Source organism: Mesoplodon densirostris, chromosome 9 (assembly GCF_025265405.1).
Source record: "Mesoplodon densirostris isolate mMesDen1 chromosome 9, mMesDen1 primary haplotype, whole genome shotgun sequence".
NCBI classification, from domain to species: domain Eukaryota; kingdom Metazoa; phylum Chordata; class Mammalia; order Artiodactyla; family Ziphiidae; genus Mesoplodon; species Mesoplodon densirostris.
Window position 1 is genome coordinate 86,093,327 of NC_082669.1, and position 21,212 is coordinate 86,114,538.

The 21,212-nt window shown below is 38.8% G+C and overlaps 1 protein-coding gene and 1 non-coding gene across 2 annotated transcripts in view; one reads left to right on the top strand and one right to left on the bottom strand.

The window, feature by feature from the left end:
* Window positions 1–21,212, bottom strand: part of LOC132495801 (testis-specific Y-encoded protein 1-like) — a 62,741-nt gene that overhangs the window by 26,352 nt on the left and 15,177 nt on the right. Inside the window, 1 exon segment of the mRNA XM_060107732.1 lies at window positions 19,995–20,409. Coding sequence (XP_059963715.1) covers window positions 19,995–20,409 — 415 coding nt within the window.
* On the top strand, window positions 16,610–16,716 carry LOC132496527 (U6 spliceosomal RNA). The gene has a single exon (XR_009533428.1). It is a non-coding gene; the product is annotated as a U6 spliceosomal RNA (small nuclear RNA).

A 21,212-nucleotide genomic window follows, 5' to 3' on the forward strand; every position in this document is an offset into this window, starting at 1 on the left:
AGCTAAAGATATAAAGAAGGGACCACCACGAGATGGAGTAGGAGGGGTGAAGACACAGTACAGTCAAGACCTATACCACCAGGTAGCTGATCTATAAACAGGAGAATAATTACAATTATAGAGGTTCTCCCCAAGGAGTAAAGGAATCCAAGCCCCACATTGGGTTCTGCAGCAGGAATTTGAGCCCCCAGAGCATTTGGCTTTGAAAGCCAGTGGGACTTACTTTCAGGAGAGCAAGAGGGTGGTGGGAAATGGAGACCCTACTCTTAAAGGGCACACACAAAATCTCACACACTCTGAGACCCATGACAGAAGCCATGAAAGGAACTTTGAAAGGAACATGGATCAGACCCACTTGCTGATCTTGGAGAGCCTCCAGGAGACGCAGGAGGCAATTGAAACTCACCCTGGGGATGCAGACTCTGGCAATAGCTAGTTTGGAGAGCTCATCCCACCACAAGGACACTGGAGCTGGTAAGCACCATTTTGAAATCCTCTGTCTAGCTTATTAGTGCCAGGATTGGCCCTGCCTACCAGCATGTGGGCACCAGTCCTGGGATACCCTAAGCCAGGCAGCTAGCTAGGCAGGGACACAGCCTCACCCACCAGCAGGCCAGCTGCCCTAGGACCCCCTGAGTCCATAGCTTCCTGGGGACCTGGCCCCACCTACCAGAAGGCCCAGCACCCAGCACCACCCAAAAGTGGGCTGGCATTAACCCCAGGACTCCTGGGGCTGCCTACAGCTAGCCGTTGGACCCAGTTCTGCCCAACAAGGGGCCAGCACTAGCCCTTGGATCCCCTGGATCTTGGCTTCACCCACCTGCTAGCTGATATCAAAACTGGGACCCCCCAGGGCCCCATAGCCAGAGACCCTGGAACCAGTTGCCCATCAGTGGGCAACACTAGCCTTGGGTCCCCCTGAGCCCCCAAACTGCTGACAAGTGGGCTGACACCAGCTCTGGGACCCCTCTCCTTGCAGCCAGAAACCCCAGGATCTGGTCTTACCATCAGTGGACTGGCACTAGCCCCAGGACCTGGCCTCATTCACTGGTAGGTGGGAACCACTCCAGGACTCCCTGGGCCCTGGCCCCACCCAACAGCAGGCCAACACCAGCTCTGGGACACCTTGGGTCCCTCAGCCAGCCATTTCAGGATCTGGGCCCACCACCAGTGGTATATCACCAGCTCTGGGTCACCCCGGACACCATAGCCAGCCACCCCAGGAAAGAGCTCTGCCCACAAGTGGGCCAGCAGTAGCCCCAGAAAACCCTGGGGCTATATACTAGTCATCTCATTACCTGGCCCCACTCACCTGAGGGCTGGCACCAGGACTCAGACTCCCCTGGCCATGCAGCCAGATGTGCCAGGACCCAACTCTGCCCACCAGTGGCTGGCAGCCTTCACACAAGGCAGTGCATGATGACAAACCAGACCAGGGGCCAACAACACCTACCAGATCTCACACAGTAGTCAGACCACCACAACAGAAGGGCCCACGCAGCCCACAGAGAGGACACCACTAAAGTATATAGTTCTGGTGACCTGTACTGGGAAAACTATAAGACATTGATGAGAGAAATTGTAGATGACACAAACAAATGGAAAGATTCACTGTGTTCATAGATTAGAAGAATTTATATTGTTAAAATGACCTTACTACCCAATGAAATCTGCAGATTCAGTGCAATCCCTATCACAATACCAATAGCATTTTTCACAGAACTAGAGTACATAATTTTAAAATTTGTATGGAAACACAGAAGATCCCAAATAACCAAAATGATCTTAAGGAGGAAGAACGAAACAGGAGGTATCATGCACCCTGATTTCAAACCATAGTACAAAGCTACAATTATCAAAGCAATATGGTACTGTCACAGACACAGACACACAGATCAACAGAACAGATCAGAGAGCCTAGAAATGAACCCACACTTATACAGGCAATTAATCTATGACAAAGGAGACAAGAACATACGATGAGGAAAACACAGCCTCTTCAATAAATGGTATTGGGGAAACTAGACAGCTACATGCAAAAGAATCAAACTGGATTATTTTCTCAAATCATATACAAAAATAAACTCAAAATGAATTAAAGACTTACAAGTAAGACCTGAAACCATAAAACGTCTAGGAGAAAACATAGGCAGTATGCTCTTTGATATTGATATTAGCAATATTTTTTTGGATATGTCTCCTCAGGTAAGAGAAGCAAAGCAAAAGTAAACAAATGGGACAACATCAAACTAAAAAGCTTTTTGCACAGCAAAGGGAACTGTCAATAAAATGAAAAAGGCTCCTACTGAATGGGAGAAGATATTTGCAAACAATATATCTGACAAGTGTTTATATCTAAATTATGCAAAGAACTCATACAATTCAACATCAAAGAAAACAACCTAATTAAAAAATGCACAGAGAACCGGAATAGACATTTTTCCAAAGAAGACATACAAATGGCCAACAGGTACATGAAAAGATGCTCAACATCTCTAATCATCAGGAAAATGCAAACCAAAACCACAATGTGATATCACCTCACACCTGTCAGAATGGCTATTATCAAAAAGACAACAAATAAAAAGTGTTGGTGAGGATGTGGAGAAAAGGGAACCCGTGTACAGTGCTGGTGGGAATGTAAATTGGTAGAGCCATTATGAAAAAAAGTGTGGAGAGTCCTCAAAAAACTAAAACAAGAACTACCATATGATCCAGCCATTCCCCTCCTGGGTATTTATCTGATGAAAATAAACACATTAATTCAAAAAGATACATGTACACCTATGTTCATGGAGCATTGCTTACAGTAGCCAAAATATGGAAGCAACCTAAGTGCCCATCAATAGATGAATGGTGCCTATCATACAGATGAATGCGTGTGTGTATGTGTGTGTGTCTACACAGAGTGGAATATTATTCAGCCATAATAAAGAATGAAATTTTGCCATTTATGACAACATGGATGGAGTTAGAGGGTATTATGCTAGGTGAAATAAGTCAGACAGACAAAGATAAATACTGTATGATTTGACTTATATGTAGAATCTAAAAAACAAATGAACAAACATAACCAAACAGAAACAGAGTAATAGACACAGAGAACAAACAGATGGTTACCACAGGGGAGGGGGTGGAGGGAGGAGAGAAATAAGTGAGGGAGATTAAGAGGTACAAACTTTCAGTTACAAAATAAATGATTCACAGGGAAAAAGTGTACAGTGTTAGAAATACCGCCAATAATTATATAATATCTTGGTATGATGACAGAAGACAACTAGACTTTACCATAGTGATCATGATCATACCTGTCGAAATGTATAGATATATCGAATCACTATGCTGTGTAATAGGAACTAACATAGTGTTGTAGGTCAATTATACCTCAAAAACAAACAAACATAGAAAAAGAGATCAGATTTGTGGCTACCAGAGCTGGGGCTGGGTGGGTGGGAATGTGGGGGGAAGGGGAATTAGATGAAGGCAGTCAAAAGATACAAACTTCCAGTTAAAAGATAAATAAGTACTAGGGAGTAATGTATAATATGATAAAGATAATTAACACTGCTGTACATTGTAAATGAAAATTATTAAGAGAGTAAATCTTAAGAGTTCTCACCACAAGGAAATAAAAATTTTTGTATTGCTTTAATGTATCTATATGAGATGAGGGATGTTCACTAAACCTATTGTAATTATTTCATAATGTATGTATAAGTCAAACCATTATGCTGTATGCCTTAAACTTATACAGTGCTGCATGTAATTAAATCTCAATAAAACTGGGGAAAAAAGACATGTATTTTGTAACTATGAATGGTGATGGATGTTACCTAGACTTATTGTGGTGATAATTTTGCAATACAGTCATCCTTGGGTATCCTGGGGACTGGTTCCAGGAACTCTGTGGATTGCAAAATCCAGGAATGTTCAAGTCCCTTACATAAAATGGCATAGTATTTGCATATAACCTACACACATCTTCCTGTATACTTTAAATCACCTATAGATTACTTATAATACATAATACAATGTAAATGCTCTATAAATAATTGAAAATACATAAATTGTTGACAGTGTGGCAAATTCAAGTTCTGCTTTTTGGAAATTTCTGGAATGTTTTTTCAAATATTTTCGTTACTCAGAAATGTGGAACCCGTGGATATGGACGGTACACTGTATATACAAATATCAAACAATTATGCTATACACCTGAAACTAATATAATGCTATATGTCAATTATATCTAAGTTTTTTAAAAATTAGAAAAATGAAAAGACATACATTTTGAAGAGGAGAGAAAGAACTTACAGACTTTGTAAATACCCTAAGAAAAAGGAAGGAAGAAAGAAGTTCTCTTATTACAACAGGAAGAATTAGGCCTCTTTATTTATTTATTTATTTATTTTTCTTGCGGCACGCGGGCCTCTCACTGTCGTGACCTCTCCCGTTGTGGAGCACAGGCTCCGGACGCGCAGGCTCAGCGGCCATGGCCCACGGGCCCAGCCGCTCCGCGGCATGTGGGATCTTCCTGGACCGGGGCATGAACCTGTGCCCCCTGCATCGGCAGGTGGACTCTCAACCACTGCGCCACCAGGGAAGCCCCAGGCCTCTTATTTTTAATTTGTATTTGTCCTTAGAGGTACAATATTCCAATGTTTAATTTATATTAGATTTGTTTTGGCCAGATTCCTTCTCCTCTAGATGCTTGGATTTTCACTTCCTAACTTTGCTTCCTCCACTTCCCTGCCAGCAAACTCATTTCTCCATTCATTAATACCTTCTTCCTTTAAATACCTTGCTATGTCATTCAATCAGGTTACAAGTAGCCAGGGGAGCCATTTGCCTCTTTGAGACAAATTTGCTTATTGCTGCTTAACACATTGATTTCAAAGTTTGGCTCTTAAAGCAAACTCATTTCCCCTTCTTCCAAGTTTTTGAGAGCCACTCATTGTAGCTCTACATAGAAAATGTAACAACCAGAGTTTACCTGGAGTAGTATTCCCGGAGCAGGCGCTCAGCAACTATTGCTGATTGATTGAGAAACCTCCTTAACTGAAAGGCTGGCATTGCTTTCATTCCAGTTCAACTGGTTTCTGTATTAAGCTGGGGACTAGCAATTACAGGAATGGTTTCCATTTTCCTTTGCTGTTAAAGAAACCGGCAGAATTAAGCAATCAGTGACATTATCAAAACAATGACCATGTCTAAAATGGAAACATTCCAATTGGCTTGTGAATCATTTATTCAACCTCTCGAGATTTACCTCTGCTTGTATAATCACTTTGTTGTGAAAATCTAGAATAGAAAAAAATCTTGAGGTTGGACTAGGACTAGTGACTTATTCGTCTTTTCTTTTCCAATTTGTACATCCAGCTACTTTAACATGTTCGTTGCTGTGGGTTCTGTTATTGCCTTTGGCACTGTGAAGCATACTCAAATTAACACGAAACCTTTGCCTTACTTCCCTTAGGGCTTGATTTGTCCAAAATTACCTTTGGAGGCAGCTCTGCTGATCCGTGTCCAATGATTTAATAAGGAACAATCACCATTCTTAAGAGTAAGAAACTTTCAGCTGCTGAGTTAGTCGTGCTTCTTGCTTCTGAGGCATCTTCCTCCAAATAAGATCATTTATTCTGGATACCATGGAAAACAAAGAGAAATTAAACTGCTATCCTTCAACAGCTCCTAAATTAGTAACCAAATGTCATATTTCTGCTAGATATTCTATTAAGGCAGCTTCTACAAGACCACTATCAACTGTACTTATGGATTTAGAAATGAGAGCCAGTTCGCTCTTTTTTTATGTCAAGATTTCATATGCTCCACCAGATAATAAATAACAATTATTAAAAAGCCACGACCCCTCAATATTATTTCTGCATTTTTATAAACTTTCCCTCATTTGGTGTATATTTGCTGAGATTCAAATGTGGCAGAGATGTTTCACAGGGAACATAGTGTTCCCTTTTTGGAGATTACAAAAGGTCATGGTCTCAAAGTGGAAAAGACAAGGGTCTCATAAAATCCAAGAGACCTGAGAATGGATCCATGTCTGCCAATTATCAGATCTGTGAGTTTACGTATGTTATTAATCTCTTTGAGCCCTAATCGCATCATTTCCTCATACATATATTTTACCTGGTGGTCACTACATACAACACTTCAATATGGTTTATAACAGAGTGTTACAGAAAACATATAAAACAGCTGTCACATAGCAGATGTTCAATAAAGGATAGTGATTATTATCTTTCTATCCAGGGTTCTATAGCATCCTGTTTAGGGTTCACTGAAAAAATGACAATTATAATTTGTTTGGCACTATTCTCCTAGACTCAAAGGCATGATTTCTGTACCTCGTGTTAGTGCAACACGTTTTAATGATGAGCTCTAATCTATTCCTAACACACCATCCTTTTCTTGCAAAAGCATCCAAATCATGTGTTAGATCAGAGAAACAAACCCAACAAAATATGTAACCAGACTTCCATAAAAAATTTTTCATTATATATTTGTCATTAGATAGTGTAGCTCTGTTTTCACTCAAACCCTAATACCAGACAATAAGATTATTCCCATGGCATATCTGAATAATTGGGAAGCATGACATACTAAAAATACCAATTTCTTAAACAGAAAAGGGAAAAATGAGGTTTTTCTAATCAAGAATCTTGAGAGATCAAGAAACATAGAATTTTGGTAGTGATAGAGCTTTTGATACTTTAGAGCTCATCTTATTCAATTCTTTCTCTCCCTGCCCTTCCCCCACATTTTTAGAACAAGAAAACTCATGTCCATAGATATTAAATTATTTTATTTTTAAAAAATTTTTGGCTGTGTTGGGTCTTTGTTGTTACGTGCAGGCTTTCTCTAGTTGCGGTGAGCGGGGGCTACTCTTCTTTGCAGTGCACGGACTTCCCATTGTGGTGGCTTCTCTTGTTGTGGAGCATGGGCTCTAGGCGCATGGGCTTCAGTAGTTGTGGCACGTGGGCTCAGTAGTTGTGGCACACAGGCTTAGTTGCTTCGCGGCATGCAGGATCTTCCCGGACCAGGGATCGAACCCGTGTCACCTGCATTGCAGGCAGATTCTTAACCACTGTGCCACCAGGGAAGTCCTGATATTAAGTAATTTTGTTGTGATATTGCAAGACCAAATCTAAGATTTTTGACACTTTATTACATCATGGTGGTCATTTTCTTCATTGTATTTGCATACAGAGCTTCAAGTGGAAGAGATAAGAATTAGCAAATTTTCAAAACTTCAATTCTCATTCCCATTTTTCCATGCTTATATAGATTTTTGAAAATAAAATGTGTGGTGACTATTTGCTGCTTTTCCCTGCTCAAAAGGTATGACCTTTCTTCTGGTAACAGAATAAATTTTTCCCGGGGGCATCCATTCCACCCCTACTCTTGGTTCATGTTAAACTGTACTTTATTAATCAGCAATGCATCTACACGTTATAAAAATAGCAATACATAGATGGAGAAGGCATATTATTTATGCTGTCTAAAGATAATTTGGGGTGTGTATATGTATTTTTGGCCTCAAGTTTCCCAAAGATTCCCAGCTGCAGTGCCAAACAAATGGTAGCTATTCTCAAGATACTAAAAAAGCAGAAGGCATTTTGCAGAGCATTTTGCACAAAAGTAAACAATAAGGACTGGAAGAAGATGGAACCTTGGGATCCCCTAGTGTCCTCTTGTACTATCATGTTCATTAGAATTAATGGAACACTACAGCATATCCATCCAGGCAGGATCATCACATGTTCACTACTCTAATGAATGAAGTTTGATTCTCCTTGCCAGTCAAAAAGTGTTAATGAGCTGAGATGGCTGAGGACAAAGGAAATACTGAATGAATAGTGTGGAAGGATGGAAGGAAGTCATTTACACCAACTATGGTCTAGTGATTATTTGTAGAAATGAAAATGGTATTTAAAGTATTAATCAAGTTTATTTCCCCCACTTCATCTAGTATTTTATATAGGGTTTTTGGCTGGTGGTTATTTTTAGAATTTAGCTGATAAATTATAGAATATCAAATCAGCATTGTAACTATGCATGGTGATGGATACTAGCTAGTCTTATTGTGTTGTTCATTATGCAATATATACAAATATAAAATTATTATGTTGTATACCTGAAACTAATATAATGTTATACATTAGTTGTATCTTAATTTAAAAAAAATTAAAAAAACAAAACCAGCATTGTGAGTAATCCAGGGGAGGAGAGCATGTGACCTAGGAATATAGAAATTGGGAGTTGGATGCAGTAACTGATGAAATTTATGGATCGTTCCTTTTTAGGGAGTGTAGGGGAGAAAGAATTTTCCTCTACTCTTAAAAGCTTCTTCTGGCTGGTCTAATAATCAACTGACATGAGACAGATTAACAGGAAAAACAAAAAAACAAATTTTATCTCAAGACAGAAGAGTTAAATGAGGGATGTATGCTATCCTGAGTCAAGGAATGGGAAAAGGGCCTAGGGTTTCAAAGGGGAGGAAGGCAATTCACAGGACAATAAGAAGAGCAGATGTATAGTAATCTGATGTTTGCCCTGAAATACAGATGGGTCACTCAGATAAAAATTATCTCTGGTAATAATTGTTATTCTGGGAAAGACCCCCAATTTAAATTCTTCTAGGTAGTTAAGGGAGAAACAGAAGTTTCGCTTGAGCTCACGGGGTCTCAGGTGCCTTTAGCTCAAAATATTCCACATGCCAATGTGGCACTTTATGGGGAGGCTCATTCTGAACCCCTTTAGGGAGCAAATGAACATATTTTATTTTGCTTTGCCTTTACTGAAGCAGCATTCTTCTGCTGGGGTGAGAGAATTAATATTTGGATGCTTAGCATGCTGTTCGTGGGCAAAGGAGGGGATTTAGATGATATTCATCAGGTGGATCTGTCCAACATCTTTGAACATTCTTCTTACTTTTTGGTAATTTTCAACATTGTAAATTAAGCCCTCCCAAGAAGCAAGTAAATTCATATATCCAGATTACTTTCATCTAGGGTACAGGCATGTGGTATACAAGTCTAGATTGAAGATATTTTCCACAGTTTTCTGGCTTCCAGGATAACTGTCATTCCTTTTTTAGATAATTTTTCTTTCTCTTGCTGCTTAAATTTTGAGTATATGTGTATGTGTGGTGTGTTGGTATTTTGTGTTTCACTACACTTTAGTGTGTATTGGTTTTTATTTATCCTCATTTGGATTTCTTGTGATTCTTTAAACTGAACATTCTAGTTTTTCATCAGTTTTAGTAAATGATTAACTGTTACCTTTTCCAATATTAGTTTCCCTGATTCTCTCCATTCTATCCTTCTGGAATACTATTTTTTATATATTAGCACGTGTCATTCTACCTTCTGCATCTTTTAATCCCTCATTTTTTTCTTCTGATTTTATCAACATTTCTTTGGATCTGTCTTCCAGTTATCACATTATTCCTCATTTCTGTTTAATTAGCTACTTAGTCCTTCCATTCAGGTTTGCTAATGTAAATATGATTGGATTATAACATACATTTTAAAAATACACAAATCATAAGAGTGGCTTAATGTGTTTTCACAAATTGAACACACCCACTTACCCTGCACATTACCAGCACCCCAGGAGGCCTCTTTATGCCCCATCCAGCCCCTCTTCCCATTCTAAGGGCAACCAATATCCTGACTGAATAGAATTGGTTAGTTTTGTCTGTTGTTTGACTTTCTATGAATAGGATCTTAGCATATATTCTCTTTTTGTTATGGCTTCTTTCTTTCAACAGTGTATTTGTGCTGTTGCATGAAATTGTAGTGTGATCATTGTCATTGCTCTGTAGTGTTCCTTTTAAAAAAATATACCACAATTTATTTATCAATTTTACTGCAAATAGACATTTATATTTATCCAGTTTAGGGCTATTAAAACAGCATTGCTATGAATGTTCTTGTATGTGTTCTTCATATTAACATTTAAAACATTGTGGGAACATATCTAGGAATAGAAGCTTGATAACGTGTGTATAAATTCCACGTTAGTAGGTATTACCAAAAAATTTTTCAAAGTGATAATATCAATGTAAATGTCTACTGCAGTGTATGACAGTTCCAGTTGTTCCACATCCTTGTCATCTTTGTCTGTTCTTATCATGTTGACATTTTCATGGAGTTGGTAGTGCAATAAAATTGAACACATTTTTATACATTTATTAGCCATTTCGATTTCCTCTTTTTGTAATGCCTGTTTCAGTTTATGGCTCAATATTTTCTTGGGTTGTCTTTTTTTTTATGGATTTGTTTGAGCTCCTAAATATCTTGGATACAAGCCCCTGACAGTTATATAAACTGCAAATATCATTTCCCAGTAATGTTTTCATATCCTATAATGGTGTCTTCTGATGATCGCAAGTTCTTAATTTTAAAGCAGTCCAACAAATCCATTTTTAATTGCTACTGCTCTTTGTGTCCTGTATAAGAAATAGTTGCCTATCCCAAAATATTTACTAAAGATAGTCTACTTTTTTTTTCTATTTGCTTTATTTATTTACCTTTCACATTTGCCCTTGACAAATCTCAATTTAATTTTTGTATAGTGTATGAAGTAGGGAGTCAAGGTCCTTTAAAAAATTTATACAGATATCCAATTACTGCAGAACCATTTCCTGAAAAGCTATTCATTTCCCACTGAATTGCTGTGGTGCCTTGGCTATTTGATGCCCTTGTTCCATTTATTTGTCCTTGCACCAATGCCACAGTTTTAATTATTGTGGCATGATAATAAATGTTGAAATATTATAGTCTAAGTCCTCCAAATTTGTTTTTCTTCAAGTTTGTCTTGTCTACTCAAGTTTCTTTGAATTTTTATATAACTCTAGCAGCGTCTTGCCAGTTTACACTCTGACAAACACTCACACACCTTTCTGGATTTTTGGTCGGGATTGCATTGAAACCATGGTTGATTTGGGGATAATTGATGTCCTAAAAATATTAAGGCTCCCAAACTATAAACGTGGTGAATGCTATATTTAATTATTTGATTTTTCTTAATAAAGTTTTGAAATTTTCATTGTAGAGGACTTTCGTATTTTCTATTAGATTTAATTTTAGGTATTTGATGCTGTTGCAAATGATGTTCATTTAATATTTTACTTTCTACTGATTTATTGCCAGTATACAGAAAAAACTTGATTTTTGTGTATTAACCTTGTTAATCCTGCAATTTTGCCAAACTCATTTATTAGTTCTAATAGTTTTCCTGTATATTTTTTCTGGATTAAAAAAATATACACACACATGTCATGTGCAAATAAAGTTTTCCTTCCTCTTTTTCGATCTTTGTACTTTTTATTTCTTTTACTTCTCTATTACACATGCCAGGACCTCTAGTACAATGTTGAATAGACGTGGTGAGAGTGGGCATTTGAATCTTATTCCTGGCTTCAGGGTGAAAGCATTTACTCTTTCATTATCAAGTACAATGTTAGCTATGGGTTTTTCATAGACAACCATTATAAGCTTAAGAACATTCCTTTCTAGTCCCAGTATGCTAAGAGCTTTTTAAAATCACGAGTAGGTATTGAATTTTATCAGATACCTTTTTGACCTCTTAAAATGATCATCTCCTTCATTCTGTTAATGTAGAAAATTACACTGATTAATTTTTAATGTTTACCCAACTTTGCACTCCTGGGATAAACCCCAGTTAGTTATGATGCCTTATTCTTCTCATATATGCCTATATTTGATTTAACAATTTTTAAAAGGATTTTTGCATCTATATTTGCAAGAGAGTGGTCAGTAATTTCTCTTTCTCGTGATATCTATGTTGGCATAAAGTGAAATGGGAAGTATTTACTCTTCTACTCTTTTAAAAAGTTTATCTAAAATTGGTGACTTCCCTGGTAGTCCAGTGGTTAAGAATCCATGCTTCCACTGCAAGGGGCATGGGTTCGATCCCTGGTTGGGGAACTAAGATCCCGCATACCACAGTGTGGCCACCCCCCGCTCCAAAAAAAGCATAAAAAGCTCTTAGAATAAAATTGGCATTATTTCTTACCTAAATGTATGGAAATTTTCTCTGGCGAAGCTTTTGAAGAATGTGCTTTTGTTTTATAAAAATAATTAAATAATTGATTCAATTTCTTCAATAGATTTAGGAGTATTTAATTTTTTCTGTTCTTTTTCTAAACAAATAATTGCATATATTTAAGGAATACAATGGATGTTTTGATATATGCATACATTGTGAAATGATTACCACAATCAAGCCAATTAACATATCCATCACCTCACATAGTTACCATTTATTTTTGACTTTCTGGTCTTATATTCATTTTGGTACTGTTGAAATTCAATGTGTTTGAACAAAAATATTACCAACTTAATTTTTCATTTTTTTTCAACTGAAACATACAAAATTGCTTCTAAATTCACAAACTAAATTATATTTAGGGCTAAACAAAGCTGATTAAAAGACTTTTTAGTAGGACACAGGCTGCCAAAATAGCAAATTTCCCCTGAATTTGTTCACTTATCTATTGAGTGGGTCCTATGATTTCTCTATAGTGCTTTCATTCATTTTGAAAGCATTTTTAGACTGTGTATTTGGCATAAACATAAAATTCTGAAGTAACATAAAATTTACTTTTACCATATTTACTTGTTATTAAGCCATTTTCTTTCTGTTTCAAACCGACTCTTTTATATTCTGCCTGTCTTACTAGGGCTGGGACTCTGCAAATCACGTTTCTGTTTTGCCAGTTGTCTCCCTGTTAGACTTTGACAATAGAGAACTCTAAAGAAAGACTGGAGGCCTAGAGAAGGAAAAAGGGACATGTTCTTTCCTGTTTTGCTTCCTGTGACTGTCAACATCATATAAGCAATGATTTTTCACCTGGGCAGTAGGTACAGTAGCAGTTGGTTCTAGTTTCCACTTCTCCTCCCAAAATTTAAAAAACCTGTCTCATTTTGCCTTCTCAGAGAGACCAGTACCAGTTGGCTGGTATCCTTTCCTCACATACCTGAGTCCCAGCTCCCTGACACCTATCCTCTAGGATTTTGAGTTACAAGCCCCAGCCAGGCAATCTGTCCTCAAACTACTATTTCTTCTAGTATTCCCACTCTCTTCTCTTTATTATCCCAGCCCTAGGGATGGTAGCTTCCTCTACCATACTTCAGTGTTCTCTCTTTTGTCTTTTCAGCTCTCCAGTATCTAAATCAACTCTTTCTATTACATTCTCTTGTTAAAACAGTTGGTGTGATTTCTATTTTTTCTTAAGTGATAGACCATTTCTTAATCTATGCTTTTTCTTTGCAAATAACAGAAACTTACTTAAACTGGTTAAGAACAAAACAGACCATATAGGTTTCTCCTGGAATCCTGGGACAGGAAGTACAATCAGGCCTGGTCAGCTTTAGAAAACAGCCTGAAACTAAGAGTAGTCCTTTTTGTCTTTCCCATACTTTCTGGGATCAGTATGAATTCCAGTTCCAGAAGAGGAAGAGACCCTGAGTGGCTTTGTTTGTACAAATGTACGCACTTCGTACCACCAGCATTAGCCATTATAAATACAGCTATGGGCTCTATCACTGGGGTGAAGAAAAATATTTGTCGGAGATGAGGACATTGTGCTGAGTGTATGACTCGAAGAGTTTCTAATACATTTTCTGATTTTCCTTCATTAGAAAGGATCACCGCTTAAGGAGATTTTCTTTTTTTGGATGATATACTTAAGGCTTATTCCATTTGTATACAATAATTATTAGATTACTTAAAAAAACTTTAAGTACATATTCACTGAACAAAATTATAAATATAGATGAACCAATGTAAAAAATATAGATATTACACAAATTCCCACCACATAGGTATATAATTTGGGGAATATATTTACATGCATTGATATTTATATTCTTTTCAAAAAATGGGTTTTCACATAAGCAATAATTTTAAATAATTTTACATCAATAAACATGTTTCTAGAACATCATTTTAAAAGGTTAGCCAATAATTTAAGAAACACAGTTACTTCCTTCACCCAGATTATTGGACACTTACAGCCTTTAATTATACAGCTAAATTTTTGCAGATACATTATTTTCTCAGAACTTTTTAGCAGAGGTATTTCTGACTTGATAAACATGTATTTCAAGATATTTGGTATGTATTTTTTAATTGCCAGAAAGTTTGTGTACCTCTCATCCAATTGCCAAGAAGGCTGTATCAATTAACGCTGCCTCCATCAATGTAAGGGATTACCTGTTTTTTTCTCAGTACAATCGTTGTTACCAATTTTTAAAGTATGACAAATTGAGAGGTAAAAACCTCTGATATCACATTATTATTTTAATGTACACTTTAGTTTTAAATATTGGAAGATTTTTAACATTTGTTGGTCGTGTGTGTGTGTGAGTTGTTCCCTTTCTACAGAGTTGTTCTTTAATTTGTAACAGTTGAAAAGAGTTTATTAAACTTCCATTTTAGGTTTTAGTGTTCGATTCTTGGACCTATAAACTTCTTAAGTTCATATTACACTTATATTGTAAGTACCACTGAAGTTTAAGCTAATATCTCTGCCTCATCTCAATCTCTTATTTTATTTAAAAAAAAAGTCTATCACTGAAATAAGTATTCATTAACCTATCAGGAATTGTATATTAAACTGCTCTAGTTTGGTCAAAAGTTAAAATACAGTTTTTAAATAAATAGCACTAAAAATAATAAATCCATGAAAAGAGTAATTGAATTATTTATAAAACTTATCTACTTAAGATTCAATGAACTATGTATATTTACTAAGTTGATTACAAGATGTGTTAGTGAATGATAATGACTTAAAACATTATTTATTCCAAGTATCACATCTGAATTTTAATAGGAGATTAATGGACATGAAATGTTTTAATTTTAAAAGAGTGGAAAGTTCAGTAAGTAAGGAATATTTGGGGCCCTTATATATTCTCCACAGTTTAAATGATATCAGCAGTTATTCACCAACCTCACCTGCAAATGACAATTCAGTAAGGAACTGCCTAAACTATAAACATAGAAGATGAAAACAAACATGAGCAAAAGCAAAGTAAAATTCTATAGAACACGAAATAACAGATTAACCTTACAGTTAAAAGAATTCAAAATGCAAGGGAAATATTTAATCTCATGCAATTATTGGAAGAGTATTACAAAGTTATAATTCACAGTTTGTACTCATTGGATTCTCATATTTAGATTCACATCACATGATCTCCTGTAATTTGCAGCGCTTTAACCATTTCCCAAGTACATATGGGCGAGAAGACATGAATGATAAAAAATTTTTTAAAAATATTCTAGGGCCTCCCTGGTGGCGCAAGTGGTTGAGAGTCCGCCTGCCGATGCAGGGGATGCGGGTTCGTGCCCCGGTCTGGGAGGATCCCATGTGCCGCGGAGCGGCTGGGCCCGTGAGCCATGGCCGCTGGGCCTGCGCGTCCGGAGCCTGTGCTCCGCAACGGGGGAGGCCACAACAGTGAGAGGCCCGCATACCGCAAAAAAAAAAAAAAAAAAAAAAAATTCTAGACTTCTTAGGAAAAAAATCACCCTGAAACATTCTGATTCTCTTCTGTTATGTATCTTTCAATTCTGTGTTGTGGGAAACAGCAGAAGAATTACACATATTAATGTTTAATATGTAAAACTTATCCTGATACTACTTGAAAGGAAGAACTCTGGGTCTGTAGTGTCAAAGGCTCTGATTTATTTCTTACAAGGATCTGAGTAGTCTAATGAAACAACCTCAGAACTCAATGACAATGAAAAGAAGTCTGGGAAGGCCTGAGGCTGGTATTGATTCCAGGGAGACAGGTGATGTGACAATATAACACAGGGAGCAAAGCACATTGCTCCATTAGGGAGGAATCTGTATGAGTTAAGTATATGTTCAACGGTGACGTCAGCGTTATCGCTAATAAGAGGTCCTTTGTCGTATCCCCCATCCTAACAACAAAAACTTGACATCAATCCACAGGCAAAAGTGCCTTTGTCTACGGATTCAGCAGTGGCCTGTGAACTGGCTCCAGCCTCTCTTGGCTGCAGCTTGGGAGTCCTGGGAGAACAGTATCTTAGACAATCACCTGTGGATGAGAGAGCCTTTTTTTCCCAGGTTTCCAGTGGAGAAGTTCAGCACACCACTGGAGCCAAACAATACAAGTCAGGATGCATTATAGAGGTTAAGAGGAACTTTACCTGTGTCACCCCCGCACCCCGCAAAAAAAAAAAAAAAAAAAAAAAAGTGGCCCAGCTTAGTGCCAAGTGGGAACTTTCTGGCCTGTGATTTCTCCCATGAGGGAAAGTGAGTGCATGAGTCAGAACTTAGCTTCACCCTGTGTGGGATGTTGCCAAAGAGGCACATTTCTCTCTTGTCCCCTACAGAGTACTGAGTCAGGAGCTGCAGGACAAGAAGGAAGAGGGAGGCGAAGAGAGAGGACTTGAAGAGGGCAGTAAAGGGACTCGGGTCCTACTAAATGCATCACGGACTCCACCAAGAACCCCACCCATGAGGCACTGGGATGCCTCACCCACGGATCCCCCAACTGGCCCATGAGCACTCTCAGTGCTTATTAAAGAAAATGTGGTGCTCACTTTGGCAGCACATATACTAAAACTGGAACGATACAGAGAAGATTAGCATGGCCCCTGCACAAGGACGACACACAAATTCGTGAAGCGTTCCATATTTTAGGCTCAAGAGGGAGGGGATATGGGGATATATGTATATGTATAGCTGATTCACTTTGTTATACAGCAGAAACTAACATAACAATGTAAAGCAATTATACTACAATAAAGATGTTAAAAAAATGTGGTTTACATTTTATTTACTATCTGTCTGCATGGTTTGAAGAAACATATTTATGGGACATTTATATTACCGTGTGATGTTCACCAGTTGCCATTATTTTCAATAAACAGCTCAGAAATAATTAAGTTAGTTCCTAAATTTCTAATTTGACTACTATGGACTCATAGAGGACTAATGTTTAATGAACACCTATAATAGGTAGAAGATTTCCTGGGTTTGTGAGAATCTAAATATGTGTAAGTGTTGTCCTCTGCCTTCAAGTTGTTACTTAAAATAGAAGACTAAAACCAAGATTAGAAAAAACTAAAATCATGTATTATAAAGTCCAAGATTCAAAACAAATACTCTGGTATCTTAATATGGAAACAGACCCTAAATTATTTTTATTTAAAAGATTAGACCTTTCCCCACGTTTAATTTTAGCTCAACATATAGTAAAAAAATATAGCTGTAAGGAACACCTTTCTTACACATCTTTTGCACATCAGTGATTCTCTGTCCGTGCTTTACTGGCCTAAAGATGGATTAAAAGAGTTTCCCTAAAGTGCTTTGATTTGGAGTAACCTCATTGATTGCTTCCATCCTGACACTACTTTGTGAAATTAGATTGGGACACGCTTTTCCCTGAAGAGCTCTACATCCACAAATGTTTCTGATTACATGAAATCATTCAGAGTGTGAAGGGTCATCATGCAGAGAAAAGTGTCCGGCTAGTCCCTATTGCCATAATGACAGAATAAGAGAATATGAGTTTAAAGTGAAAGAGAAGAAGGGATTTGGCTTGTTTATGGGGAAGGTTTTATTATTTAAATGCTCTTAGAGTAGCATGGATCTCCTGTTAATAATAAAAGCCAAGAGCTACTTGAAACTTACTATGTGTCAGGCACTGTCCGAAGTCCTTTACCTGTGTTAACTCATTGACTATTTGCAGCAGTCCTATGAATCAGATATTGTTATTATCTCTGCTTAACAGATAGAGAAGAGTTAGTTAGGATATAAACTTGGGGGGAAAAAAAGAGAGAGAGAGAAATATGACCTATGCTCTCAACCACTCTGTTTTTGGGTCCTTTGTGCTGTCTTAGCTCTTAACTGACCCTAGCTTCTTTCAGGCTTAGCCTTTCTGATCTGTGTCCCAGAGCCCATCTTCCCATTCTTGCTGACAGACACTGCTTCTCCAAATCCTATATGCTGAATCATGTAGTTTTAATTAAATCTTCCCTAATATTTTAGAAGTATTACCCATTTAATCTTTTCGGGAGAGTTACATGTACAGGAGAGATCACCTCTATTGCTTCCTAACAAATGATTCATAAGTTTTCCATTGCTACCTAGCAGCAAAATTTCCCACTGATGCTTTATAAACACTTACTTATTAAACCTAGAAGTAATCAATTAAAAAGTATTTCAGGGCCTCCCTGGTGGCGCAGTGGTTAAGAGTCCGCCTGCCGATGCAGGGGATACGGGTTCGTGCCTCTGGTCTGGGAGGATCCCATATGCCGCGGAGCGGCTGGGCCCGTGGGCCATGGCCGCTGGGCCTGCGCATCCGGAGCCTGTGCTCCGCAACGGGAGAGGCCACAGCAGTGAGAGGCCCGCATACCGCAAAAAGAAAAAAAAAAAAAAAAAAAAAAAAAAAAAAAGTATTTCAAAGAAAGCTTGGTAATGGAAATATCTAACAATCAATATAAGAAGACAAATGATTATGTTTAAGTTCTCTATTAAAGAAATGGTCTATTCTTGTTTGGCAAAGTTTTTGTCCTAAAATCTCACACAACCTAATACTGAGGGCTTAGACAACCTTAGTTAAATGCACTTAATTTCTCATTAGTTAAAGATTATGGTGTGCTACCTCTCAATATGCACCCTCATTTTCAGCTATCATTTAGTTGTGTTTGGCATTATTTTCCCTGCTACCATCTGTCACTGGGCTGCAGTCTCATCAAGTTTCCAAGTGGAAAACTTGGGTGGAGTTTTCTAATGGCCCCCATTCTAATGGCAGTGTAGAGGTGTGATGATTGTCAATTATGGCCACTTTGCACAGAATCATTTCTGACACAGATTTTTTTCTAATTTTGATGTGATAGGTAACATCTAAAACCCTTTTTGTTTTTCCTCTTAGGAGCTCTCTTCTCATTCTATGGGTATCTTAGCTCTATTCTGAAATGTTACACTTTAAAGAAACTTAGTGCAAGATTATATGACCAGATTAAACTCTGAATAACTTCAAGTGACTCTGGACAAAGCAAAGCACACTGAGAAAACATCAATTCCTGGGTTTTCTCTATATGGAATTCCTCAAAGTGTGATCCTCTACTATCTTCATCAGAAACACTGAAGGTGTTTTTAAAAAATGGACGTACTGGTCTCCCTCTAGATCTATCCAGTCAAAACATCTAGGCACTGTGGATTGACATCTACACTTTAAATAAACATCACAGGTTAATATTACAAACTCATGTTTGAGAACCAACGTTTTGTTATTTAGATAGCACCTACCTCCAGAAGCAGTGATACCAGAGAGGAATAGTAGACAAGTACAGCTTTCAGACCCTTTGTAAGGAAATGAGTGTCTAAGACACCATGGTTTATTCCAGGTGCATAAAATGAAATAGATACAGCACCCAGGGATCCAGACATGGTTAGGTGCACTGCATAATGTAAATTTATATGGTATGGACATAACGGTATGTCATCTGCTACTGAGATCGCTCAGTGCAAAATTCAGCCCAACTGGGGTATTCCATATTGGATAGTCTCACTAATGGGTGGCTGCCCCAACAGGAGGTGGGTTTCTAGGCCTCAGTCTGAAATATCCTGGGTGAAAATGGGCCTTTGTTCTGGTTCTTCATGGACCTCAATGTCATGATGCACTTCTGAATAAATATAGCTGCTGTGATGGGTTTCCATGCTTCTTTATTTTCTAGGGTATCTTTATAATAACCTAATATCATCTAACTTGGCTTGTCTTTTCCTTGCAACCTCAGAGGGCTTAGTAAAGAATTAGTATGCTGTTGCTGCAAGGCCTAGGCCCGGCCACTGGGCGGCCGTGGCGAGGGCTCTGGAGCCCTGCGGGACACAGCCCTCAGCCTGTCCCCGGACCCTCCAGCTCGCCCGCCGGCCCGAGTACGGAAGGCCCCTGGGGGAGAAGGCCGCCACTTACCTCTCACCGCACTCCCTGCCCGAAGGACCACTGTGAGGAAGGTCTCGCGGTCTCGCGGATTCGAGGTCTCGCGGATTCGCGGTCTCGCGGTCTCGCGGATTCGAGGTCTCGCGGTCTCGCGGTCTCACGGTTTCAAGGTCTCGCGGTCTCGCGGATTCGAGGTCTCGCGGTGTCGCGGATTCGCGGTCTCGCGGTCTCGCGGATTCGCGGTCTCGCGGATTCGAGGTCTCGCGGTCTCGCGGATTCGCGGTCTCGCGGATTCGAGGTCTCGCGGTCTCGCGGATTCGCGGTCTCGCGGATTCGCGGTCTCGCGGTCTCGTGGTTTCGCGATCTCGCGGATTCGAGGTCTCGCGGTCCCGCGGTCGAGGTCTCGCGGTCTCGCGGTCTCGCGGTCTCGCGGATTCTAGGTCTCGCGCTAACGATCACGCGCTAACAGTCTCGCGATAATGGTCTCGAGAGAAAGGCATCCCACTAGCAGCCGCGAGCTAGTGGCAGCGTGCCTGCTCCGGCCCTATTATAATAAGGGACACCAGTCATATTGCATTGGGACCCACCTAATGACCTTAACTTACTTCTAGAAAGACCGTATCTCCAAAGAAGGTCACATTCTGAGGTACCAATCAGTAGGACTCCAACATACGGATTCGGGGAGGGCGGGGGGAACTGAATTCAATACTTGCCATTCATATTAAACTATATTTAAGTGTGATGGAAAATCAAAACCATTCTGCATCTTGTGTGACCAATATTTTCTTACCACTGTCCTAGGCTGTTCTTGAGGAAGGCTGATTCCAGCACAGTCATGGCTGCAGCTAGAAGGACTCCTGGACCAAGCCACCGTGGTGTAGCAGCATTCTTTGAAAAACAACGGCTGAGCCAGTGAGTAAGTACAATCTTTGGTTGTAATTCTTTAATGGTAAGCTTGTGAACCCAAGCTTCCTTTAGGAATAATAACACCGTTCTGAGCGCTGGACAACATATGCTTCATCACACTGGTGGGCAAGGATGTGTTAACCACGCAAGATGAGTTGTTTTTAACAGCAATAGTGTAAACATATTAACAGAAGCATGGCAGCAGAAAACTAATATGTGTAGAGGAAATAAGGAACTAATTAGCTCCTCTAGCACTTTCTCTGTTTGGCACTTGGACACAGGAGTGGCCCCTATATGTTTTTCTATTTCTGTGTAACAAATCACCACAAATATAATAGAGGTTTA